The following is a 27,595-nucleotide window of genomic DNA, read 5'->3' as shown; positions in this document are numbered from 1 at the left end:
CACATTACTCAGTAGTTTTCCTAGAGGATTAAGATTTTAAAACTGGATACAGCAGAGATACACAGCCAAGAATATAATCTTCCTTGACAGCATCATGGAAAACCTAAACGCTAACTTGCCATCTGAAGAGAAAGCAAGAATATCCTGACTTAAATGGCACCAGGTGAGAATGATTTAAATAAGACATGTGGAGGCAATTTCACAGGTAAATTGGATTCACACCATCATGCCAGCCTTAGGAAGAGCGTAGAATTGCTTTTCTCACTGTTTTGGCTCCTCTTTCACTTTGTTCCCACACCACCCATTAATCCTGAAGTGCCTTGTAACTTGACAGTAATGACAAAAACAAAGTATTACTTTCTACCTGCTGAAAAGCTTGTCCAGAGAAGGACAAAAGGCTGCTTTCAAATTCTCATCAAATTCTGATAAGAGCATCATTAAAATGTTCTTTCTTCCTGAGAATCATTACTCACATTTTACAGATGCCTAATAAAGAAACAGACATTTAAGAAAGCAAAATGATGTACCTGTGATAACAAAATGCACTAAGAGCTGGCTAGTAAAGCCCCTCTTGGATGCACATCCCCTGCAAGACCCCTCTTAACAGCTTTAATCAACTCCAAGTAGAAGAGAGTCACCAGCAAGCATACTGGATGGTGAGTCAGATGACTGGGACCTAGACTGCTGTGTGATCTGTGGAGAGTCTTCTATTCTTTGGATCTGAATTTCTTTATTTGTGGGATGAGAAATACAAATTTGATAGTCTCTACAGTAATGAAATCATATGACCATTACAACCAGTACCCCCAGATACTGCTTTCACTAGGCAAACTATTTCTGCTATAGTGATTGAAATTTCAGTAAAATAATACAGAAATGGGGCAAAACAGGGTAGACTGGGTCCCAGTCCTGCCCAGATAATGCTGACAGAGATACCACGCCACAGAGACAATAAAACAAATATGGTTTAAAATTAAAAGTCAGAATAGAAAACAATGTTCAAGTATTATTTTCAAGCAAAATGTTAAATGTATATCATGGGTAGCTAATGGAAGAAAAGTCATACATGCTAATATTTACAGAGAGAAATGTCCTGCTTTTGATATTTTCTTATGTTCAGTATTGTAGAAAAAACCAGAATGTCTTAAACAACTTGCAGTTTTTTTAAGAGAGAGAAAGAGGACATCTCTGCTCAGCAAGGCAATGCAATTTTGGAACCAGTCTGAAGTGGGAATGGGAAGACTTGACAATGAATCAGAGGAAACAGCGGATGAAATGACTGGTGGAAGAAACAAAAGACACTATCTTTGGCAGCTCTTCAGGAAGCAAGTTTTAAAATTAAGTTTTGAAGCACCTTTGAAAAAGTACAGTAAATTGCAGGGAAAAAAAAATCATGTCATCTTGGGAGGAACCAACAATCTTTTTTATAATACTCAGCCGAGTAGCAGAAACTTTCTCCCTAGTATAATACGGCAATTGTGCAGGCACTTGAGAAGACTTCACACAGGCAACTGGGTGAAACAGAAGAGCAGGAGGCAACAAAGTGCAGGCATTTCAGAGCTGTAGCTGTCTTTGACACAACACCTTACATTATTCCAAGGGTGGATCACTTTTAGATTGCCGACAACTCAAATTATTTATAGGAGATTGATTCATATACTTAACCCAATGGGAGAGGGAATATTTCTAATTATATCCAAACATCTTTAATATGAAGGGAATTAGGCTTGGAGATCTTCTTTGCCAAAAACATGTTTTGCCAAATATGTTTTCAGAAGGAGGAGGAGGCTACATGTTTTCCATATTTGATCCTATAAAAGTACCCTTGGAATGAGTATGACTTGTCTTTCCTCATAAAGCTTCAAGGTAAGAGTGTGTGAGGACAGCGCCCTGTCTTGAGCACACAAAGTGATGCCTGGCTCCTTGCATGCATGCCACACATCCTGGCTCCCACTGTCCTGGCAGCCCTGCCAGTGAAGCACAACCTTCCCTGCAGCTATTTCAATTAGATGTGGTCTTCCCAGTCATTTCCTCGTCCTCAGTTAAGGGCTGTGCCATTGTTGGGAATAAACTAGAATTTAATCAGAAGAAATTTGCTCTTTTTCTTACAGTTCTGACCCACTTCAAGGTTGCATCTCTACAGGTAAGACTCTGATTATATTTATCCTTCATCACAGAGAGCAAGGAATCTTCAGTCAGTGGTTTGGGAAGAGGCTGAGATTTTTTTTTAAAAAAAGCATTTAAATTTCAAGGCTAATTATGCTTCTCTTGAACAACTCTGAGGGAAATTTTAGAAACTGGGTCTCATTAACTCACATCTTTTGCAATATATGAAAACCCTTTCTCAGAGTCTGTAGGAGTTTTATGTACATTTTTTCTATTTCTGGCATTGTACTTTGTCTTTTAAATAATTACATTACAACATGTGATGTAACACCTCAGAAGTTTATTCATTTATAGGGAAAATGTAAATTTTCCATGGTATAGCTTTTACTCAGCACTAATGTAAAGAGTTTAAGGTGATATCTAAATGGATAAATACAATGATCTGAATTCTCACCTTTAAAAAGTTGCCTAAATCTGCATGGTGTTTTATAATCTGCAAAATGGAACATTTTAAAAAATGGTATGAAAAATGCTTTCAGCAAGAAAAATCACTTTAACTGGAGTCACTGAAGTTTGAATGGAAAAATGTGAAAAAGTTTACTCAAGTGTACTTTCCTGGAAAAGTACCTTTGTCACTATAAAGTAGATTATGTATGAGGGTTAGTGACAGAATTCATGAATGCAAGTTAAAGTGGCAAGACATGGATTTGAAAGGCTAAAGTTTTCTGCAGTCTTGATGAGTATATTAGTAATAGAGAGAAAATATAGTTAATAAACATATAATAAATCTTTGCAAAATACCAAAGACAAATGAAAAAGATAAGTTTGTCAAAATTATGATAGAGGAACAAGATAAACTGATGTATACTAAAACATTTTTAACAAAACAATGCAAAACAAAGCTCTTTACATTTTAACTTTAACATTATCCAGTCTTTGTAACTCTCAAGTTTATAATGAAAAAATTTTTACCATGTACAAAACAACTCCTAAAATTTCAGCCGCATATTCTGATTGTTCTTTTACATTACGAAGCTGGCTCTGAGCCTTTCTCTGTATCCAGCATGTATTCTTAGAGGTCCAAAGGATGCCTAAGGGAAGAGTGCTCCCTGACTACAAGGTGCTTATAATCTAACAGGGGAGATAAAATCTATTAGGGAAAGAGCCAGAGAACATCCTGCCATCATCTTAGCTTTTGCCCTTTATAAATAACGAGAGCTAGCTTATAAAGATATATACATATATATTTCAAATAAAACACAGAAAGCAGCTACAGTATCACAGTAGGTGATCCAGAAATAACTGTCTCTTCCCAAATGCATGATTAACTACCTATCATCACTGGCATAGAATGAGCAGACTGACATTTCATCAGCAACAAAGCCAGGGAGGTGGTGATACCCAACGCAATGATAAGCATCCAACTGGTCAATGAATCTTTTAAAAACTTTTAAAATGTGATTTTAATGGTCCAGTTTTTAAATTTCTATTATTTCTTTTCTTCTTCTGCCAGGCAAGGTCCTTCACTGGGCTGCCATCAATAACCTGCAGCCATGAGTTCTGACTCTGAGATGGCCGTTTTTGGGGAGGCTGCTCCTTTCCTCCGGAAGTCTGAAAAGGAGCGCATCGAGGCCCAGAACAAGCCTTTTGATGCCAAGACATCTGTCTTTGTGGTGGATGCAAAAGAGTCCTTTGTGAAAGCAACAGTGCAGAGCAGGGAAGGGGGAAAGGTGACGGCCAAGACTGAAGGCGGAGCTGTGAGTAAAGCATCTGCAGCTGATTAGATCATGCCACACTTTGAGTTTATTTAGCTGACATTTATATGCTGAGCTGATCTCTCTTGTTTTACTTAACAGACTGTAACAGTGAAAGATGACCAAGTCTACCCCATGAACCCTCCCAAATATGACAAGATCGAGGACATGGCCATGATGACTCACCTGCATGAGCCTGCGGTGCTGTACAACCTCAAAGAGCGTTACGCAGCCTGGATGATCTATGTGAGTTTTTTTTTCCCATGACCCTCTACTCATGCAGGTAGTTAATATTATGTTTAAAATACTGGGTGGTTAAGTTCTCCATCAAATAATTGTATTTTTTAATTAATTAATATCGGTGCAGACCTACTCAGGCCTCTTCTGTGTCACCGTCAACCCCTACAAGTGGCTGCCAGTGTATAATGCAGAAGTGGTGACAGCCTACCGAGGCAAAAAGCGCCAGGAGGCCCCGCCCCACATCTTCTCCATCTCTGACAATGCCTATCAGTTCATGCTGACTGGTGAGTGGGTCAATTGACTTTCATACCCATAATTTCACCACCCATAATCACAAAATGCTAGAGCAAAAGACCTACAGAAATCATTTAATTCAATTCTCTAGGGGCTCAGAACAGGTTACCAAAGCACAGAAAACTATACACCATCAATGCTGGGAATAAAACTCAGCTTTCCTGATTCTACCCTCCATGATTTTACTGGACCTTGCTACAGCCTCATCCCTGTTAAGTTTTTTAACATTCAAACACATGATTTACTTTATTCATTTAAATAATAGAAGCAAGTCTAAGTAATAACTGAATCATAAATTATATGACTAGAAATGAAAAATACATGTTCAGTCTTCTAGCATTTCAATTTCTTGTTGCTTATAAATTATATGTTTTTAAAAGTATCATTGTCATTTAAAAGTCACCAGAGTACATCCCAGAACTAATGGCCTTGAATAAAGATGACGTTTTGGAGTCACACAAATAAGCAGAAGTTATTCTTTTCTTTTCTAGGAGAATCTCATTTTGATTGAGCTACCTTCTTCTATCTCATCTTTCTTTAACACAATATCACACTTTTGAGGAGTCTGATCATAGTTAAAGTTGCATTCTATGACCGCTGAGACAAAGAAAATTTTCTTTCTCTACATGAAACCAATTAACCTATTTAGAAATGAAATCTCAACCTTGGATTGATTCATATTATTTTAACCTGTCAAACCACAACCAAACTCATAGCATAGTATGCTTTTTCAGTTACATGCATTAATCAACAGACAGCTGCAGTGAAATCTACAGATGGAAACTAAGGGATATGTGTGGCTTGAGAGCCATACTGTAAATTAAACCAGCAGGATAACTTCCTGTGGTGACCTAAGGAACTTAATATATGACAAAAATTTATGCTCCTCTTCCCAATAAAAAGCCAGTTTTTTAAAAAAAGGGCTTAAAAATAATACCATATACAACTTCATAGTAATATGTTGAAAAACTCTGTGGAAAATATGACACTTATCTACTCAAATTATATGCTGTCGATTGTTTTCTTCTAGATCGGGAGAATCAGTCTATCTTAATCACGTATGTATTTATATTCTGATACTTATTGGTATTTAATTCTCACTGGGAAAATAACAAACCAAGAGAAAAAAAATAGTTAATGCCCCCATACCAATGCAATAGCATGATCATCCAAGAACAAGATACAATAATGTTTTAACTTTATGGTAGGGTATAGATTGAGTAAAAATATAAAATAAAAATGCTCCAAGCTACATATTCATTTGCTAGTCTAGTCCTGAAAGTTCCAGAGGAGTTTCCTAGAAATAGGAAGTGTAAAATGCTACTCTGAGCTTGGCTGGAGCCCAAGACACTGCAGAGAATGCATACAGCCTTCAAAAGATAGAACAGTTTGGGAATATTGCCAGTGGGCCTATTCATAAAATGTCTATACTGTAAATTCAAAGACCTAATTTGAGCTTCATCTCTAGTCAAAGGCAGCTAATGAACACATGCACATTTTGTAGAGTTTCTTGCTGATTGTTCCATTTACCACACAATTGTGGAGTGGCTGCTTTGTGGACCCTCTCAATCACAGACCTTAGCAGCTAGAAAAAAGCCTGGTACATTTTAAATATTTATATGATAATGAACAAATTTCCCTACTTCTTGTCAGTGCAAAGCAGAGAAATAACACAAGCTATTTGTAGGCTGAAAAGAAAGATCTAGAAGACTCTCAAAGATACATAAAGACAGATGCATGAGGCAAAAATTGCTTATGGTGGAAATAGTTTCATTTGTCACGGTGCTTAATTTCCCACATGTGTTTGGGTTTTATTGGTCAGTGGAGAATCCGGTGCAGGGAAGACTGTGAACACGAAACGTGTCATCCAGTACTTTGCAACAATTGCAGTTACTGGTGAGAAGAAGAAGGAGGAACAAACTTCTGGCAAAATGCAGGTGGGTCTGATTGCCATGGTCAGAATCCAGGCTCTGTTGAGGCTCTCAGGCAAGAAATCCCCAAGCCCCAGATGCAAGGACTGCTCTTGCCTTTGCAGGGGACTCTGGAAGATCAAATCATCAGTGCCAACCCCCTACTGGAGGCCTTTGGCAATGCCAAGACTGTGAGGAATGACAACTCCTCTCGCTTTGTAAGTCTCTTGGTCTCAGAAGGGTCCTCTCTGGCTTTAGATGCCAGAGACAGCATACCTGAATTATTTTAATTGCATTACTCTTATGTGCTTCAAGATTTGTGTATAACAACATCTACTTTACTTGACAGGGTAAATTCATCAGGATCCACTTTGGTACCACAGGGAAACTGGCTTCTGCTGATATTGAAACATGTGAGTAACAGGACCTCCTAAATTAAATCCAAGAATGACAAATGATGGTTGGGAGGAACATTCTGCAGCTCCTGCTGAGTGCAGAGCCCATAAAATGCCAGTTTGCTCCCAAGCATGCCTGTGGTTAGTGCCAATCTTATCCAGACCCCACAGTGCTCTCTACCCACTCCAAGCATCAGCTAATGATTCTGTAGAAATCACCAGGAACTGATTGGGCTTGTCTGAAAAATCTTGGCCTCAGAATAACTTCAAATTTTTCCAAGAAAAACGTATCAGTAGGAATAGGTAAATGAGTTGCCTCTCGGTTGAGAATATGTGAGTTCTTCCTTTTCTGAGCATTAATAAATATTGCTTTTAGTGTGCCTCTATTGTATGATAACAGGAAACCCCTGGGAGGGAGAAATCTTATACTATATTCCAAATATCAGGATTCTTCTACATGAGAAGTGAATAGATCTTTGGCCAAATGTGTTTTAACTTTCTAGAGATAGTGAGAGGAATTGCTTCGGCATTTATAAAGACATAATACGTGGAATTCAAGGAAACATTCAATGAAATCTCAAGGGGCCAGTAACATTTAACTGTTGGCCTCAAGTTCTAAAATCACTGTAGAGCACTTTATATTTTCCTTCAATTCTATGTCTATCCTCCACTGCAGATCTTCTGGAGAAGTCTAGAGTTACTTTTCAGCTAAAGGCTGAAAGAAGCTACCATATTTTTTATCAGATCATGTCTAATAAGAAGCCAGATCTAATTGGTAAGAAACACTTAAATTCACAATTTAAAAGTTAATTGTTCTACTAACATTTTCAAATGTAAAACGTATACTCTGAATTCTATGTACATAGAAATGCTCCTGATCACCACCAACCCATACGACTATGCTTTCGTCAGCCAGGGGGAGATCACAGTCCCCAGTATTGATGATCAAGAAGAGTTGATGGCCACAGATGTGAGTTATATATTATGTATGAGGATGACACTAACAGCTTGGTGTAGGTGTGGTTAAGAATGAGGTATACATTCTCCTAAATAAGTTAGTGTCTTCTGTTCTAACTTTTGTCTTCTCATCTCTCCTGGTAGAGTGCCATTGAGATTCTGGGCTTTACTCCTGACGAAAGAGTGTCCATCTATAAGCTCACAGGGGGTGTGATGCATTACGGCAACATGAAATTCAAGCAAAAGCAGCGTGAGGAGCAAGCAGAGCCAGATGGCACTGAAGGTACTAAATGGACCTCCATCTGGCTTTAATGAGAGAACGTTGGCCCCAAAAGCCCATTCAAACTCATGCCTCTTGTACACTACAAGCCATGTTGGGTAACTGAATTATGTTTTTGCAGTTGCTGACAAGGCGGCCTATCTCCAGAGTCTGAACTCTGCTGACCTGCTCAAAGCCCTCTGCTACCCCAGGGTCAAGGTCGGCAATGAGTATGTCACCAAAGGCCAGACTGTGCAGCAGGCAAGTACATGACTTCAATGAATCACACTACATCTTCATGACATGTCTTTAAAAATATGAACCAAAAAATTCTGTATTTGTGAAGGTGTACAATGCAGTGGGTGCTCTGGGCAAGGCTGTCTATGAGAAGATGTTCCTGTGGATGGTCACCCGCATCAACCAGCAGCTGGACACCAAGCAGCCCAGGCAGTACTTTATCGGGGTCTTGGACATCGCTGGCTTTGAGATCTTTGATGTGAGCTAATAGAAACTTATAGTAGAAAAGTTGACAGATCTTGTTGTTGCAGTCATGCATTGAAAGGATCTATGGGGCATAGGTGCATTACAAGCTTAACTGACACATGAAAGAGAACCAAAATTTGTTCATGAAAAGACATGAACTTTAGAATGAGATAGACCTGGATTTAAACTCCAGCTCTGTTAACTCCTACTTGTGTGGTAATGGTATGGTATGTAAGTGATCACTGAGAAATTTCAATGAGGACCCATAGGGAAAGCACCTAGTTCTTCAGATAATACACTCATTTCTGAGCTCTTTTTGCCAGTCAAAAGATTCTGAATTTAAAGTCCTTAGCACAGTCACCAACACACAGTCAGCACTCAAGAGATGATACAAAGAAGATGGTAATGGCAGTGATGGAATCAAAGATGGTGATGGGAAGGACAATGACAAATTCAATGAATGACTTTAAGATTCTTATCTAATAAAGAGAAATGAAGTGTGTTTTAATATTAGGATAATTTCCTCAATACCCAGGTATAGAGGATAGAAATGGTATTGTAAACCAACTCGTATTTATCTGCCTAGGAAAGAATGCTATATAGCTTACTTTACTACTGCTGCTAGAGGTTGCTGACATCTTCTACCTCACAGTAGTATTTTTGATGTGTCTCATGCAGAGGTCCCATTTCAAAACTTTTTGCTATGTATGAGCTGATAGAAGTTGGATGAAATTTGAGTAAGGGACTTGGTACAGGCAGGACAAAACTATAGCTTCCTAAGAGGGCAGTTAGGCTAATCAATTTAGAAATGTGTCTTTCCAAGAGAATCTTTCATTATAAACAGAGTATTAATTTGTATTTTCCATATATTAGTTCAACAGCCTGGAGCAGCTGTGCATCAACTTCACCAACGAGAAGCTGCAACAGTTTTTCAACCACCACATGTTCGTGCTGGAGCAGGAGGAGTACAAGAAGGAAGGCATCGAGTGGGAGTTCATTGACTTCGGGATGGACCTGGCTGCCTGCATCGAGCTCATCGAGAAGGTTTGTGTAACTTCTGGGGAAAGGTCAGGCTATAAAGATGACCAGTACAGATGCTTTGGCAATTCTAGAAAGTAACACTGTAAATCTCAAATAGTTTGCAATCTACAGACATTGGGATGTTACTGTTAGAAATCACTTCCTCTTTATAAATTTTGCATAAAAAGGATTTGAAACTGGTGGGCTTCATTTTATTCTAACTAGTGTTATTTTAGTATCGGCTCAAATTCAACATTAAAGCAGCACTGAAAACTGAGATGGTCTGCTTCACTAGAAGAACCATGCTCACTAGTTCTAATCTATCTATATTTTTACCCAAGATATATTGAATAGAAATATTTTTTCTCTTGGTTTTTTCAGACCAGAGATTATACTAATTATATGGAAGAAAAATCATAAAATCTTGGTATATGCCTTGGGAAAAATTTCTGCTTGTATACAAAAATGAAAATTCCTTCTTTGGCTAACTCTGAGGTAGCTATTCTGGTAAAAGGAGATTGAGTATTTTCTACAAAGTCCAGAAGTCTCTACCTACCCAGGATTTGCAATGCAAAGCCTTATGTTTAAATCTATCTTTTCTTGTTGAAAATAGCATTGATTAGAGTATTTTCACTTATTTCTTTGTTTACTGTAGCTTCAATATTACATTTGAGGTATAAATTTTCCGTACTTTAAAGCAGATGCTTTCAAACTCCACTTCTATCAAAGACTCCCAAGAGTACTTACCATAAACTCCACAAAAGCAAAGCCCTTATCTGCCTTACTCTGTCATATCCTAGAGTTTGATATAGCACCACATTCTTGATAGGCATTCCAGAATTCATATGGCATTACTTTTCATTCTTCCAGCCGATGGGCATCTTCTCCATCCTGGAAGAGGAGTGCATGTTCCCTAAGGCAACAGATACTTCCTTCAAGAACAAGCTTTATGAACAACATCTTGGAAAGTCCAACAACTTCCAGAAGCCCAAGCCTACCAAAGGCAAGACTGAGGCCCACTTCTCACTGATTCACTATGCTGGCACCGTGGACTACAACATTGTCGGTTGGCTCGACAAGAACAAGGACCCCCTGAATGAGACCGTGGTTGGGCTATATCAGAAGTCTTCAATGAAAACTCTGGCTTACCTCTTCTCTGGAGCAGCAGCTGCTGCAGAAGCAGGTAATTTTCAATAAATTAATATTTTACTTCATGTAAAATAAACAGAAGGAGCCAATCTTATAACTGCTTATGTTTTCTTTGACCCCTCAGAGGCTGGTGGTGGAAAGAAAGGTGGCAAGAAGAAGGGTTCTTCTTTCCAGACAGTGTCTGCTCTCTTCAGGGTACCAACTTCATTTTCTCTACAATTGGATTTAGGATATTAGATTTCATTCTTCTGTGTGGAAAGGTGGAAGTAATCTTGCAAGGATTCTGAAACTGTATGTTACAGGAAGACAGGTCAGATAATAGTGGGAGAATTGAGTTTTAAAGAGCTTCAGGATAGTTTGGAAGAGACACCTCAGTCAACAAGACATCGAAGCCAGGTGGATAAGAGTGAATTTTCCTCTGAAGGATCAGATGGCAATATTCAATTCAGAGCCTGAGAATGAGATCATTTGCCACTTAAATGACTCCATTGGGATAGGATTAAGAATAGCATGTGATTTTTCTTGAGTCTTTAGGAGCCTCCAAGAGATCAAAGTGCTTAAGTATAAATTAGGATAGAACTGAAATGAGAAAATTTTGAAAGTTGAAGATGGATGGATAATGCTGGAAATTGGAGAGTAAGTCAAAATATAAGAAAATATAAGAAAACAATTTGATGTGATAACAAAAATCTCTTTAAGGAAAATTTAGTCTTCTTTTGGCAATCTCATCCCTAATTTCACCTCTAACAACTAATGCTCTAGTTATTCTGGAAAAACAGTTTCATAGGACAAAAAATTTTTTATACTTGGTAATATGGCTGGCAGTTTTATAATAACTCCGAGAATGAGTATTAAAAGGTCACTCTCTATGATGCCTGCAGGAAGACACAGCTCTGTATCTAAAAGGAATAAGCATGTGATGAAAGAGGTAGAGGTAACTGAAAGCTGTGTCAAGAAAGAAATGAAGGATTTGGAGGAAGATACTGAATTAACAGTAAAACCAGACACCACATATATAGGCAAAAGAAGAGAGTGGGCAGAGTATTCCCATATGTTTAGAATGTCATACTGAATTTAAAACATATGCTAGGTAACTCAACATCAGTGAACAACTGCTTCAACAGCTTATAGAAACATACATTTATAATACATAAAAAATATAAAGCAGGAGAATGTGTTGGGAATGTGAAAATTCTAGAGACAACTCTTTGAAAATTCCGATATGGATATTATTCAATAGAAGTGAATCAATGTCATAGACCATGATCATTATATCTGAACATGTGTATGTACATATGAACATACAAAAACAGTGCATTTTTAAAGCAAATATTTTTATGACTCCATAGGAGAATCTGAATAAGCTGATGACCAATCTGAGGAGCACTCACCCCCACTTTGTGCGGTGCATCATCCCCAATGAAACTAAAACTCCTGGTAAGGTACTTTTGATACCAGATAAGCCTCTGGTGTGATTTCTCTCTAGACTATTATATGCAAAACATGCCATTTTTTCAGGTGCCATGGAGCATGAACTTGTCCTGCACCAGCTAAGGTGTAACGGTGTGCTGGAAGGCATCCGCATCTGTAGGAAAGGATTCCCAAGCAGAATCCTTTATGCAGACTTCAAACAGAGGTATTTTCACTCTGACTTTAAGAGGTTCTTGTTGTTTAATTTTTCAGTGAAACAACCCTTCTATTAATCTTTTATACCTTCTATTAAAATTCAATTGCAGACAAATTTAGACTATTTATGGATATATGATAAGTATGAAATCCAGAGAAGAGGAAAAATGTGATTTCTTCTTTATGTTTGACTACACAATGGCTATGTTGTTTCTATGGTGGGAAGATTTCTTGTTGATGACAACAATCATATCATTTGTTTGTTTGGCTTAAACAGATACAAGGTATTGAATGCAAGTGCTATCCCTGAAGGACAATTCATCGACAGCAAGAAAGCTTCTGAGAAGCTCCTTGGATCCATTGACATTGACCACACCCAGTATAAATTTGGTCACACCAAGGTAATGTTCTCTAAATCCAACTTTCCTGTCCCTTTGAACTTTATGTACAGTTTCTTATCTGCACCATTTCCTATGCGCAGGTTTTCTTTTCTTTTTTTAAATTTAATTTTCTCTTTACTAATTAATTTTATTGGTACAATTTAAATAATACACAACGATCACATGCATTAAAAGGAGTTTGTATCCAAACATAATATACCTGTATTCCTCTTTTTCGCCCATTCCCCTTCCTTCTCTTTAACCTCCCTTCCCCCATTTACAAAATTTTTATTTCCATTTTTTCCTTCTTTTATCAATTTTTTTCCCTTTTCCTCCCTCCCCCTTTCACATTTTCCCTTTCATTTTGAATAGTTTCTTCCTATTTCATATTATCTATTATATATTTTGGTCCTTATTTACCCTTTCAGTTTCTCACACTAAAGAGACAATGCAATATTTCCACATATATGTGCACAGGTCTTTTTCAAAGCTGGTCTTCTGGGGCTCCTAGAGGAGATGAGAGATGACAAGTTGGCCCAACTGATTACACGAACCCAGGCCATGTGCAGAGGGTTCTTGGCAAGAGTGGAGTACCAGAAGATGGTGGAGAGGAGGTATTGATAAGGATAATGTACTTTACCCCACCATCCTAGGTTTTTAAATTCTGTGTACAGTTATAATCTGATTTTGTACATGTTTGTTCCTAGAGAGTCTGTCTTCTGCATCCAGTACAATGTCCGTGCCTTCATGAATGTGAAGCACTGGCCATGGATGAAGCTGTATTTCAAGATCAAGCCCCTCCTCAAGAGTGCAGAGACAGAGAAGGAGATGGCCACCATGAAAGAAGAATTTGAAAAGACTAAAGAAAGTCTTGCAAAAGCTGAGGCCAAAAGAAAAGAACTTGAAGAAAAAATGGTAGCTCTGATGCAAGAGAAAAATGACCTGCAACTCCAGGTTCAAGCTGTGAGTACCAGAACCCATTTTTGAAATCTGATGCTAAAATTTCAGCTCAGTGATCACTAAGATAAACTGTCAATTCTGTGGAATTAAATGGCTGGTTATATATATTTTTCTAATTTACATCTTCTTTGGATGTTAATAATCCCATTCTGGGGGTCAGGGATTTAGCTCAGTGGTTCTGCCGCCTGCCTTGCAAGCAGAAGGATCCAAGTTCAATCCCTGGTACCAAAATAATAATAATAATAATAATAATCCCATTCTGAGGACCCAATAAATACCCAGGGAATTAGGGTTAAATATTTGATCAACAACCACTCTGTAACCCATATTTTATGATCCAAAACTGTCACCAAAACATTAAATTATTCTCTATTCCTTTGAATTCAGAAAAGCAATTGATTGGTTTCATTGGGCCTACAGATTCCAGATACATAGTTTAAATTTTTTCAAAAAGATGAATTAGAAATACTTTATTGTGACTTTACTGTATTTTGTATAGACTAGGATTTTCTAAACTGAGAAAGGTTCATCATGCTTTCACGAATCAAGATATAACTGAAGGGAGTATTTAAGCTTGAATCAAGTATACTCCTCTCTTTTTGGCACAGGATAACCTCTCTTTGACAGTATTCCATCAACTGCCCACTTGGTAAATATTTGATGAATTCCAGACCCTAGCGATACAACTTCAAGCTAAAAACATGGCCTGTGCTGTTACAAGTTTATATTCCAACTCCTATTTCTTCTCATGAGAAACACACTTGTTATTTCTCTAAGCACCACATTTTAACCTGTGTCATTCCCCTTAGCTTTTCCAGGTGTTCCCTTTAATTCCAAACTATTACATCACTACAGGACATGTCTTACTGTTTAAATTTTTTTTACTGGTACAACATTCCTTGTTTTTAAGTCATTTTTCAAATATTGCTGCTTCCTCTCACCAACCTTCTAGATAGCAAGTCCTTTTTGTTTATTGGCCTTTTGCATAATAAACTTTTAAAAAATAAACACTAAACAAAGAAAACTGATCTGAAATTATATACCAGCATGTTAAACATAGGTTAAGAAAATGTAACAGTGTCATAATTTTACCATGAGCCATAATTTGAATTTCTTTTTTTAAAATGCCCAATTTTGTAATAAGTGCTCAATTAGTATTTTCTCAGTAGTGGAAAGCTAATAAAAATTAATCTGATGCCTCAAAATATATTTTACTTATTTAGTTTCAAAATATCAATAGTATTTGAAAACATCCAGGAACTAAAATCTAAATGTATCTATTCTTTCTTCAAGGAAGCAGATAGCTTAGCTGATGCAGAGGAAAGATGTGACCAGCTGATCAAAACCAAAATCCAACTTGAAGCCAAAATCAAGGAGGTGACTGAAAGAGCTGAGGATGAGGAAGAGATCAATGCTGAGCTGACAGCCAAGAAGAGGAAACTGGAGGATGAGTGCTCAGAACTGAAGAAAGACATAGATGACCTTGAGCTGACACTGGCCAAGGTTGAGAAGGAAAAGCATGCCACGGAGAACAAGGTAGGAAACACAGTCTGACATACTAGATAGAGGTTCTGCCACCCAACAGAGCTGCTTTAGAGCAGAAATGATCTCTTTCTTAACCTTTGTAGGTGAAGAACCTCACCGAGGAGATGGCGGGCCTGGATGAAACCATCGCTAAGCTGACCAAGGAGAAGAAGGCCCTCCAAGAGGCTCACCAGCAGACCCTGGATGACCTGCAGGCAGAGGAGGACAAAGTCAACACCCTGACCAAAGCTAAAGTCAAGCTAGAACAGCAAGTGGATGATGTAAGGCTAATATCATAAAAAAATAATTTTTTATTTTATAACTAAGTAAAAGCACAAGTTTGTATCTTTATGATACAATGAGGGCTTACCAAGTGCGTCTTATGAATGAGAAATATAGAACATGACCCCTGATAGAAGGACCAAGAGATACACAAGAAAATAATTTAAATCAATAAAGAATATTAGCTGTGAGTAACATGGAGAAAAAAAATTAAGGTAAAGGAGGTTTTGTGTGTTCACCAAAAAAAAAAATTGTACAAACAAAACAAGTCATTGATTGAGCTACAGGAATATAAAGGGATGAAGTAGTGATCAATGATATTTACTCTCAGCTGAATACAGGAGACTCTGAAGAAAGAGTGTGGAAGATAAATTTGACTTTCAACATGATCTGATATGTAATAGAGAACCCATTGAAAATGTCTGAGTAAGGGAGCCAGTAACAAAGGTCATGGTTTGGAAATATCCCCATGGTGTTCATCCCATGTGGTGAAAACTGATTAAAATGGATTCCAGTAGGGACATATAGAAGGCATTATGTCTCAGTAGTTTGCTGTATAGTTTTATTTCTTACCTTGTAAATACTGAAACCTTGGACTAGGTAAGTACCAACAACCATAGAATTGATGGGACAAATCTTCCTAATGCATAGAAAAATAATTTGCTAAAAAGATGTGAATTAATATATAACACTTCAGTCTGAGAAAAACATGGTGCCATTCTAGAAACTGCATTAATAGTTTGTTAATATTTAGCTTGAAGGCTCTTTGGAACAAGAAAAGAAAATCCGGATGGATCTAGAAAGAGCAAAGAGGAAGCTGGAGGGAGACCTAAAATTGGCCCAAGAATCCACAATGGATATAGAAAATGACAAGCAACAACTTGATGAAAAACTTAAAAAGTAAGCAATAAGGACAAAAGTTTCAGGGGGAAATTACTACTACTATTTCTGTGGCTGACATAAAGTACTTGTCTAACAGAAAAGAGTTTGAAATGAGCAATCTGCAAAGCAAGATTGAAGATGAACAGGCTCTTGGTATGCAGCTGCAGAAGAAGATCAAGGAGTTACAAGTAAGTACCTGATTCCCACCAGTCTAATCAACAAGGAAAATGTCTGGCACAAGAGCTGAGACTTACTCTTCACCATTTCCAGGCCCGCATCGAGGAACTGGAAGAGGAAATCGAGGCAGAGAGAGCCTCCCGGGCCAAAGCAGAGAAGCAGCGCTCTGACCTCTCCCGGGAACTGGAGGAGATCAGCGAGAGACTGGAAGAAGCCGGTGGGGCCACTTCTGCCCAGATTGAGATGAACAAGAAGCGGGAGGCAGAGTTCCAGAAAATGCGCAGGGACCTGGAGGAGGCGACCCTGCAGCACGAAGCCACGGCAGCCACCCTGAGGAAGAAGCACGCGGACAGCGTGGCTGAGCTCGGGGAGCAGATCGACAACCTGCAGCGGGTCAAGCAGAAGCTGGAGAAGGAGAAGAGCGAGATGAAGATGGAGATCGATGACCTTGCTAGCAACATGGAGACAGTCGCCAAAGCCAAGGTACTACCGTGATTTAAATCTCAAAGATATTTCTGCAGGACAGGTGTGAACCTTTCAAAAATCATCAGTAGCTAGGAGGCTGAGACGATGCAAGAGAGGGAGCACAGGAGATGAGGAATAACCCCAGTTTGCTCACACTTTGAGAATAGCCATACCCAAGTAATATGGAGAGTGACAACTCCAGTGCTTTCAAATGAAAAATACAACCCAACCATCAATTTGTGACATTTTAAACACTTCACATTGATTACTTGGCTTTTTATTTTTCCCTTAAACACAAATATAATTTGCTTCTAACATGTATCTCATGAGCTGAATCAGGTTCATTATTCGCATGTCACAGCTAATACAATTTAGTAAAAACTTTCAATTCACAAAGCAATTTAGTGGCAGTGTTTTAGAGTATATGTCCTGTTATTATTTCCATCACATTCCAAAGTCTCTCTGTTTTTGTTTGTTTGGAAAATAGTTTCTTTTCTTTTTTAAAAAAAATGAAGTTTATTGGTTTTTAGGTATACATAATGATCACATTCATCATCGGGAACTTGTACCAGTACGTGGTATATATTGGCTCTTATTTTTTTCCCATTCCTGTAGCCATGAAATATTTGCATTACTGATAATTTCTTTGATGCAAATACTTGCTTGAGAAGCCTTCTTCCACTTTTTGAATGCAGGGAAACCTTGAAAAGATGTGCCGCACCCTGGAAGATCAACTGAGTGAACTGAAGACCAAGGAGGAGGAGCAGCAGCGGATGATCAATGAGCTGACGGCACAGAGGGCGCGTCTGCAGACGGAATCAGGTGAGCCATTTACTGGTGTTTACTTTCAATGATAAATTTACCCTGGATGCTCAATTTGCCGAAAAACCAAGCATTGAATCACTTGGTGTCATGTATTATCTCACTGGGAGGCACTCACTAATACCTAGCATGGTGATCATTTGTTTTAAACATTGATTTAAAGGAGATTTAGCATTAATCAAAAAGTTATCAAATACAAAGTAGATCCTCTTTTTTTACTTTTTGAAGTGGTTTCACAAGGTACTTGTTACTTTGTTTTCCTCAGTAGCCTGTATATTATTAGTTCCATTTTAAAGTTGACAGGTAATGTGATGAATGAAGTAACCTGTCGAAGGATACTTGCTCCAGTCTTTCCCTGAAGTCTTGCCAACTGCTGGCAACTGATACAATTAAGTAAGAAAATATTTAGGACTACAACCCAGCCAAGTAGAATTCGAGTGAGGTTTGTATATTTTGATCAGTTAAATTGGAAATTCTCAGCATTTACTCCTCTTCCTACTGATTTGCTCAACTTCCTACCAAAGTTTGACCTCTCCAAGTTAAGAAGTAAGAAGATGGAAATTGTTTTATGGGACATTTGGGCTAAGTAATAGCAGATTAAAGTTTTGGAGAACCATTCTACTCTTTCATATTCATTCAAATGTTGCTTTTTTTAATAATAAGACTCAACATAAAGTTTTTATTCCTGTAAAGGGAGGAAGTACATTTCATGAAAAAGAAAAGCTGTATTTTCAAAGAGTCAAAATGTTCCTTGTAGTTTCTCATCCTGATACATGTTTACTACCAGTAAGTCAGTGATATGAAAAATAAAAATTGTTATCCTTATTAAATGTCAAAACAGATAACAGTTCTAAGTAACTAAGTTAAAACTGGTGCTGAAGGTTTTTTGTTCTAACATAATCTAGTGCATTTTCTGAATGATGGTACTTAAAAATTAAAGACAAATTTAAATGACATTTAGCTTGGGAATTCACTAGTTACCCAGAATGAATTCATTCTGATATAAAATTTCTTAATATAAAAATGCTTCCAGGATTTCTTTTGAGTACCACTTCTGTTTACACAGTCAATTATTCAAAGCTTCTTATTTTCCATAGACTAAATTCTCTTGTTTCTGGTAATTTTCAGTGGAACTTGAAAGCAGAACACTACTGCCTTAACTAAAAAGCATTGAGGGTATTTTGCTGGCTTGATTTACATTTCTTTTTAGACATGTTTCTTCATCACTTTCTACTATGATATGATCATCTTAACCATTTGCTGAAATCTTTGGGGTTGTGTATATGCAATCTCCCTCTTTACTTCTCTACGTTTCCTATATTTTACATAGATTTTTCTCATCAGGAATGAAGTGGATGTTGGTGGTTTGTTGCAATCCATGCTCCCCATCATACATCGGACTCAGCTCCCTTTTTCTGCTCCAGTTGTTATTTTAGAGCTTTAATTTCCAAAGTCAGGCTAAACTTTCTGGGTCTTTGTCTTCACAGGCGAATATTCACGCCAGCTTGACGAAAAGGACTCCTTGCTTTCTCAGCTCTCAAGGGGCAAACAAGCTTTCACACAACAGATTGAGGAATTGAAAAGGCAGCTTGAAGAGGAGATAAAGGTAAGCACTTCTTGTTATCAGTACCGTTGGTTTTTATTTGCATTTTGCTTACTTTTACAGATTTTCTGCTGGTGTTCTATTGGAGTTGAGAGAATAAACATCACTTGAAAGGTATAAAAATTAAATTATCAATCTGTGTTTTCAGGCCAAGAGTGCCCTGGCCCATGCCCTGCAGTCCTCCCGCCACGACTGTGACCTGCTTCGGGAGCAGTACGAGGAGGAGCAGGAAGCCAAGGCTGAACTGCAGAGGGCCATGTCCAAGGCCAACAGTGAGGTTGCCCAGTGGAGGACCAAATACGAGACGGACGCCATCCAGCGCACGGAGGAGCTGGAGGAGGCCAAGTATGTTCTAGACTTATTAAAACAGAAATACTTGTGTTAACAAAGTACATCGGTTATAAATATTACATGGGAAAAGGGTCCTGACTGCCAAAAAACCTAAATGCCAGGAGAAAAAAAAAATGCATGAACATAAATCTAAGCAAGAAATGTAAATACATTATGCAGCCTAGGGAAAGAAATTACACTGGAGGGTAGAAAGGAAAAGGACATAAGGCAAGAGAAAGCTTAATAATTATTTTTAAAAGGGTGAACTTTTGACCTCCTTCTGTTTTCACTGGTGCTGATAGAAGAAGAATTAATTGTAGTTTCCTGTAACTCTCCTTCTCAGCTACTAATGGAATAATTGATTCAGGATGATGGATGTGTAAGAGTGAAATAATCAGGCTTTAAAGCAAACCTCTTCCTATTTGGATACAAAAATATGACTGTATGGGAAAAAACAGAAATGTTTAAAGACATATATAAAGTGTATACAAGATGCCATAATAAGAAAGAAAAACATTGCTTTCTAAAGAATTAAATATTCAATGTAATTTAAAAGTTTTAGACTGAACTGTACTGAAAAGAATTTGGATAGGAATAGACCTACTTATTCAACAGAAAGTTTAAGACAATATCTGGTTATTTATTCTGCAAATAATATACAGCTCAATTAAAGTTTTAGTGAAGGCTTAGAAGAGATTCTGAGATGTATTCTCAAAGCAAAATTTATATTGATTTGGGAAAGCTTTTTGTTAGTGGGTTAATGAAAAAATGTCCAAAATAAAGATTAAACAGACAAATTTTTCAATTTGATGTAACCAACATTTGAGACTTTAATATGTGTGACATCCTTCTTATATGGAAGCAGAGATTAGTAAAATAAAGACTTTTCCCTTTGGGGATTAAAAATAAGTGGAGACACGTACATAAGTAACAGTAATTCAAGGTAGATAGTAATGTTCCATAAAGAAAGAATAAACCAGTTACCTCGAAGTGTAAAATGTTGCCTCAGCCTTATCATCAGTTGCCAAAAAACCAAAGTATGAAGTGTGACAATACTGAAATTCTGTTGCTTTTAGTATTTGGTGAGAAGGGAATGCAAATGACTTAACACAGAACTGGATGTACAAACAAGCTTCAGAAGCAACATACTGGAGAACTCTAACTGTGGAAATCATTCACTTGTGCTCACTTTGAAACGCCCAAGTCTGCTGATAACCATTTACTTCTATTATCCATATTTCACTTTTCAGGAAGAAGCTGGCTCAGCGCCTGCAGGATGCTGAGGAGCATGTAGAAGCTGTGAATGCCAAATGTGCTTCCCTGGAGAAGACAAAGCAGAGGCTGCAGAATGAGGTGGAGGACCTCATGATTGATGTGGAAAGAACCAACGCTGCCTGTGCAGCCCTGGACAAAAAGCAAAGAAACTTTGATAAGGTATTTTGTCCACTTTCTGCTTCAATAGTCAACATATAATTCAGCACATTACTATTCAGCCATAGCTTGCTACCTTTAATGGGCCTCATTCAAACCATTTGAGGGCTGTTCTTAGCAGTTCTTGCTCCACTGGTAGGTGTGTGTGTGTGTGTGTGTGTGTGTGTGTGTGTGTGTGTGTGGTGGGGAGATATTCCTTTGCTTTCTATTTTTATTTCTAATTATTTTTCAAGGGCTGGGGATTTAGCTCAGTGGTTCTGCTGCCTGCCTCGCAATCTCAAGGTCCCAAGTTCGATTCCCTGTACAACAAAAATAAATAAATAACAGAAATAATTATTTTTCAATCCCAGACCTAAATTATTTGAGAGTAGCCAGAATAGAAAATTTTCATCCAATCAAACTTTCTCTACTAAATTTCTTGACCACTCCTTGCCCATTAGATTCTAGCAGAATGGAAACAGAAATATGAAGAAACACATGCTGAACTTGAAGCTTCTCAAAAGGAGTCCCGCTCACTAAGCACAGAGCTATTCAAGGTTAAGAATGCATATGAGGAATCCTTAGACCAACTTGAAACCTTGAAGCGGGAAAATAAGAATTTGCAACGTGAGTACATTTTTCTCTTAACAAAAAGGTTGGAAGAATGTTTTCCCTCTCTGAACGACTTTCTCTATATTTTTCACCAACAGAGGAGATTTCTGATCTCACTGAACAGATTGCAGAAGGAGGGAAACGCATCCATGAACTGGAAAAAATAAAGAAGCAGGTTGAACAAGAAAAGACTGAGCTTCAGGCTGCTTTAGAGGAGGCAGAGGTGGATATTGTTAATGTACTCTCTAAAACAATTTAGAAAGGCACTAGGCTTTATTGGATGCAAAGATTGTTAAATCAAGAGAAATGAAAAATTTTCCATGTACTAAAGATTAAGATGGAGAATTGAATATGTGTACAACTAACGTTATTGTATGTTAAGAACTATGCTAGAAACTGAGAAAACAAAGATAAATTAAGGTTTCTACCCTCAAGCTGTGGAGACAAAAGCATATCAAATTAATAATACCACATTATAGACATTCTGTAATAATGGAATAACAATATATTATGGTAGTGCAAATATAAGAAGTAATTTCTAGGCTGGGGGTTTAGCTCAGTGGTTCCGCCGTCTGCCTCGCAAGCTCAAGGACCCGAGTTCGATCCCCAGTACCAAAAAAGAAGAAGTAATTTCTATTACAGAGTACCAGTACCACACTCCTCAATTCCTTTTCTAATGTCACCTTTTGTGTCATTAAGGCATCTCTCGAACATGAAGAAGGAAAGATCCTGCGCATCCAGCTTGAGTTGAACCAAGTCAAGTCTGAAATCGACAGGAAAATTGCTGAGAAGGATGAAGAAATTGACCAACTGAAGAGAAACCACATTAGAATTGTAGAGTCCATGCAGAGCACACTGGATGCTGAGATCAGGAGCAGGAATGATGCCATCAGGCTCAAGAAGAAGATGGAGGGAGACCTCAATGAAATGGAAATCCAGCTGAACCACGCCAACCGCATGGCAGCCGAGGCCCTGAGGAACTACAGGAACACCCAAGGCATCCTCAAGGTAAATGACTCCAAGGGATGGTTCTAGGACAGTTGGGGTGACTGCAGCCCAGAGAATGTGATGTCTCAATGACTATTCACTCTACAGGACACCCAGCTGCACCTGGATGACGCTCTCCGGGGCCAGGAGGACCTGAAGGAGCAGCTGGCCATGGTTGAGCGCAGAGCCAACCTGCTGCAGGCTGAGATTGAGGAGCTTCGGGCCACACTGGAGCAGACAGAGAGGAGCAGGAAAATCGCAGAGCAGGAGCTCCTGGATGCCAGTGAGCGTGTCCAGCTCCTCCATACCCAGGTACTTATTATATAACAATGGATTAATTAAAAATATGAAGGAAAGACTGGTGAAGGGGATATAGTTCAATAGCGTGATGCTTGCCTAGCATGGGTAGGGCCTGGGTTTAATCCCCAGCACTCCAAAAAAGAGAGAGAGTAATGATAAAATTCCTACTCAAATCTTAGTGCTATTTAGAAGTTTATTCATAATAATTTGTGGAAATTAATTTTAAAGCATTTGATTTTTGGATTAACAATATTTTGTTTATCTGAACTATTACATACAGAGTCAGTTGTCTTTTAAAAATATATTATCAACTCATCATTGATGAAACAAGGAAAAATACTAGTTTAATTTACTAAATCAGTTTAATCAATTAATTTCATTAGAACACCAAGCATTCTACTTTTGCTCTGTGTACTTAATATTTCTAAATTTGATATTTTAACCAGAACACCAGCCTGATCAATACCAAGAAGAAGCTGGAGACAGACATTTCCCAGATCCAAGGAGAGATGGAGGACATCGTCCAGGAAGCCCGCAATGCAGAAGAGAAGGCCAAGAAGGCCATCACTGATGTCAGCAGCGGGGAATGCAGTGGTGGGCAAACCTGAACCCTACTGTGCTCTCTCAGCTCCTAACTGACTCTGTTTTCTGCTAACCAGGCCGCCATGATGGCCGAGGAGCTGAAGAAGGAGCAGGACACCAGTGCCCACCTGGAGCGGATGAAGAAGAACCTGGAGCAGACGGTGAAGGACCTGCAGCACCGTCTGGATGAGGCTGAGCAGCTGGCGCTGAAGGGCGGCAAGAAGCAGATCCAGAAACTGGAGGCCAGGGTTAGTCTTCTGATCAACATTTATCCCTTTCTAATTTGAATCCAACATGTAACCTTAAATACCTAGTGGATGATATAGGGTATACTGAGAGGAAAGAGAAATATTCCCTGCTGCCTGAGAACTTATAATAGAGCAATTATATATATGAAGGTGATAAAAGAAGTATGTGGGTTATTTGAAGCAGTAATTCATTGAGTGAATGAATGACAATACATGTTTTTGAATTGTCCACCATTTTACAGGTACGTGAACTTGAAGGAGAAGTTGAAGGTGAACAGAAGCGCAATGTTGAAGCTGTCAAGGGCCTGCGTAAACATGAGAGAAGAGTGAAGGAACTCACTTACCAAGTAAGGAAAACAGTTTCTCTAAGATCTTAGCCCTCAAGGGATTAAAACCATAACAAAATGTGATGATACTTGTACTTTAAAAAAAACTCACTCTGTAAAACATTATTTTAGACTGAGGAAGACCGCAAGAATATTCTTAGGCTCCAGGACCTTGTGGACAAACTACAATCAAAGGTGAAGGCATACAAGAGACAAGCAGAGGAAGCGGTGAGTCCAGAACCCCTTGGGATGAGTGGGCAGTGTCCACTTTTCCGACATGACCAGGCCATTTTAGTTAAGAAGATGAAAGAAGTGTTGAGTAAAATAAGGAGAGAAAAAACAAAACAAAACACAATATTCTAGGGAGGAAGAAGAACAAATGCAAAGTTTTGTAATGTGAAAGAGTGTGGTCTAAGAATTAGAAAGAATAAGGAAGAGAGCAGCACAGGAAAAGCTAGAGAGCTAGACAGAAAGGAGATTATAGGGTCTTCTAAGACATGGTAAGACATCTGGATTTTTTTTCTAAGTACAATGGGGCAGTGAGATGCAATGAGAGAGTTTTCATCTGGCTCACACATCACCTGGTTTATATTTTCCAAAGAATATTCTGGTTATTATGTGAAGAACAGATTTTTGAATAATAGTGGTAGGTTGAGGGAGGCATATTAGGAAACTTTCCAGGTGGTTCTGTCATTTGGCTTAAGGTAGTGATGGATCAAATAGACAGAAATAAAGAGATTCCATCTATATTTTGGAAGTAGATACTGGGAGATATGCCAAAGTGGTGAAAAATAAGGAAATCAAAGGTAATTTCTCAAGTTTATGATGTGAGTAATGAAGTGAATGATGACTAAAATGGAGAACTGGGGGAATATACGATTTACAGAACAAGAAAGAAATAGGAATTGTTTTAGACACATTAAATGTGAAATGCCACCATATAGACAAATGAAAATGTCAGGTAAATAGTTGCATATAAGAGTATGGAGCTCAGAAGTTCTCAGTTATGATCAAACCCATAGGTTTTTGGCATTCCACCTTATCTCATTTTCCCATCCTGTGATTCATCTGAAATAATAATCAAATAATATCAATTTCCTAAGTATAGAGAAAAATAAAATAAAACACAATACTCTAGAAAGGAGGAAGTTCCTCTGTTCATTGATAATTCTATTTCCCCTGACCTCTGATGTCTGAGAGTAAGACTCGGGGCAGGGGCAAGAAAGGAAGAGACAACAGACAAATATACATGTGTGCACACTCACATCCACAAATGGATAAGCCACTAAACCTTTCTGTAGCTCCCATTTTCCTCATCTATGAGGAAGATCTGTGGGTTTTTTCTTTAAACAAAGCTATACTATGTAATGATTCTAAGCTTTATCAATGTTCTAAATTTGACTGTCACATTTTGAGAGGGTTCTTAACAAGACTTTTTAAAAAAGAATGATTACTGAAGATTAAACTAGAACTGTTATTCTCAGATTCACAGCTCTATATTCAAGCATAATTAGAGACCACTCAGCCTATTTTAGGAAACAACAAACTTGCTAAATTTCTAAATTTCATTAAGTGGCAATAATTTAGACTCAAGTGGCAAAAATTTATATTCAAGACTAGTAGTTTGGTGTAATAAAAATTGCCTACCTGCATTTTTAAAAGATCTAATTCCAGTCTCAGAATCCTGAAAAAAAACAAGGCTGGAAAGGTGTCATATTTAGTAGTAGCTCTAAAATTATTGGGTTTTCTGAAAGTTCAGAAACAGATGTTACCTGTATTTCTTATTATCTATGAGTTCAAGAAGAATAATTGGAGCTGGGTATGATGTAACATGACTGTAATCCCATCAGTAAGGGAAGCTGAGACAGGAGGATTGCAAGTTTGATTCCCACCCAGACAATTTGGCAAGACCATGTCTCAAAATAAAAAATAAAAAGTGCTAGGGATGTAGTTCAGCATAAAGGCCTTGGGCTCAATCCCCAGTACTACCAAAAAAAAAAAGACACATACAGGGGAATTAGTACAACATAAAAATTCAAAACATTTTTTAAAATTTTTTAAAAAAGACTTTTAATAGAGTGAATCACTTTTAAGTACTATATATATTACTTAATAATATATATATATATATATATATATATATATATATATATATATAGTCATAGACCTATGGTCCTAAAAATCTAGGAATTTGAATTTTTTTCCTTGCTGATGCACTTCTATTCACAGGAGGAACAATCCAATGTCAACCTCTCCAAATTCCGCAAGATTCAGCACGAGCTGGAGGAAGCTGAAGAAAGGGCTGACATTGCTGAGTCCCAGGTCAACAAACTACGGGTGAAGAGCCGGGAAGTTCACACAAAAATCATAAGTGAAGAGTAATTCATCCAAATGCAGGAAAGTGACCAAAGACATGCACAAAATGTGAAAATCTTTGTCACTCTGTTTTGTATTTATGACTTTTGGAGATAAAAAATTTACCTGCCAAGAATTTGTGACTCTTTTTTCCCTCTATGTCAATCTATCTTTTTATATACCAAGAAAAGAAAACATTTTGCTTATGTTTTATGTAAAAGTACTGAGTAATCAAAACTAAAACATGATAGAGAACAACTAGGTCAAGCACAGTAAGTCCCACCAGACACCATCCCTGTGGGAAATAGGTGAAGCCTAGCAGTACACTGTAAGCATGTAGAACATAACTCATCATTTGGCAGAGCATCAACTAGCTTCTTCTATTTTTAGTTTTTGTTTTGTGGTGCTGGGGATCATACCTAGAGCTTCACTCATACTAGGAAAGCAATTTGCCACTAAGGTACATCCCCAGCCCAAGCTTTTGTTATTGAAGTGCCTGGGGACTAACAGGAGGTCTTTACTTGATGAAGTCCATCTATAAAAATTGGATAATATGTTTGCTCCTTCAAATGCACAGGCACAGATGTAAAGCTACACAGACAATGAATATTGTCTGCAATATCAGTATCAGTATCAGTTTGCTGGAAAACACAGTATCCCATCAAATGAAATTAATAAAGCTCTTGTAGTCAATTCCAAAGAAATGGAGATCAATGAATTATCTGAAATTAATTCAAAATAATCATCATAAAGAAACTCAATGAGTTGCAGGAAAACAGAGACAGACAAGCAAAATTAGGGAAATAATACATGAATGAAATGAATATGTTTAATAAAGAAATAGAAGCTATGAGAAAGAACAAAACAAAAACCTGGAACTGAAGATTATAATGATAGAACTGAAAAATTTAATGGACAACTCCAACAGCAAACTCAATCATGCAAGAGAAACAATAGTGTATTCAAAGGTAGGCCATTTCAAATTATCCTAATAGAAAAGTCAAAGGAAAAAAGAACAAAGAATGCACAAGGGCTATGGGATATCATCAAACATACAAATGCATGAATTATGTAAGTGCCAGAAAAAGAGAGAGAATGAGGCCCAAAAAACTTAAAGAATTACAAGCAAAAAAATTCCCAAATTTTAGAAAGAATAT

At 37.8% G+C, this 27,595-nt stretch overlaps 1 protein-coding gene across 1 annotated transcript; it reads left to right on the top strand.

Annotated features, from left to right (window-relative positions):
• The first annotated feature begins 1,797 nt into the window (after positions 1-1,797).
• LOC101698292 (myosin-1) lies at positions 1,798-26,574 on the top strand. Its single transcript, XM_087191833.1, has 40 exons — positions 1,798-1,866; positions 2,112-2,143; positions 3,620-3,863; positions 3,963-4,106; positions 4,228-4,384; positions 5,425-5,452; positions 6,217-6,331; positions 6,430-6,522; positions 6,654-6,717; positions 7,376-7,474; positions 7,566-7,669; positions 7,801-7,939; positions 8,058-8,176; positions 8,262-8,411; positions 9,272-9,442; positions 10,289-10,601; positions 10,692-10,762; positions 11,917-12,004; positions 12,086-12,203; positions 12,471-12,594; positions 13,051-13,187; positions 13,281-13,536; positions 14,827-15,069; positions 15,162-15,338; positions 16,094-16,239; positions 16,319-16,409; positions 16,492-16,881; positions 17,559-17,685; positions 19,173-19,291; positions 19,437-19,633; positions 20,869-21,052; positions 21,490-21,655; positions 21,739-21,863; positions 22,340-22,648; positions 22,736-22,939; positions 23,374-23,499; positions 23,587-23,757; positions 24,000-24,104; positions 24,216-24,311; positions 26,313-26,574. Exons 3-40 carry the CDS (start codon positions 3,660-3,662, stop codon positions 26,463-26,465), a joined length of 5,823 nt encoding a protein of 1,940 aa, XP_087047959.1. The 5' UTR covers positions 1,798-1,866; positions 2,112-2,143; positions 3,620-3,659; the 3' UTR covers positions 26,466-26,574.
• Positions 26,575-27,595: the final 1,021 nt, after the last annotated feature.

Source organism: Heterocephalus glaber, unplaced genomic scaffold (assembly GCF_053883595.1).
Source record: "Heterocephalus glaber isolate CG9 unplaced genomic scaffold, H.glaber_assembly_v1.0 deba00001564, whole genome shotgun sequence".
Classification (NCBI taxonomy): Eukaryota; Metazoa; Chordata; class Mammalia; order Rodentia; family Bathyergidae; genus Heterocephalus; species Heterocephalus glaber.
The sequence above is the reverse complement of the archived record's forward strand: the minus strand, read 5'-3'. Positions and strand labels throughout refer to the sequence as shown.

What these genes read in the sequence shown, in the direction of transcription:
- LOC101698292 (XM_087191833.1), top strand. Translation starts at nt 3,660, where the DNA reads ATGAGTTCTGACTCTGAGATGGCCGTTTTTGGGGAGGCTGCTCCTTTC. An exon ending in CTTGATGAAAAACTTAAAAA is followed by an intron (nt 16,240 to 16,318) that starts GTAAGCAATAAG and finishes CTTGTCTAACAG; the next exon opens with AAAAGAGTTTGAAATGAGCA. An exon ending in AGACAGTCGCCAAAGCCAAG is followed by an intron (nt 16,882 to 17,558) that starts GTACTACCGTGA and finishes TTTTGAATGCAG; the next exon opens with GGAAACCTTGAAAAGATGTG.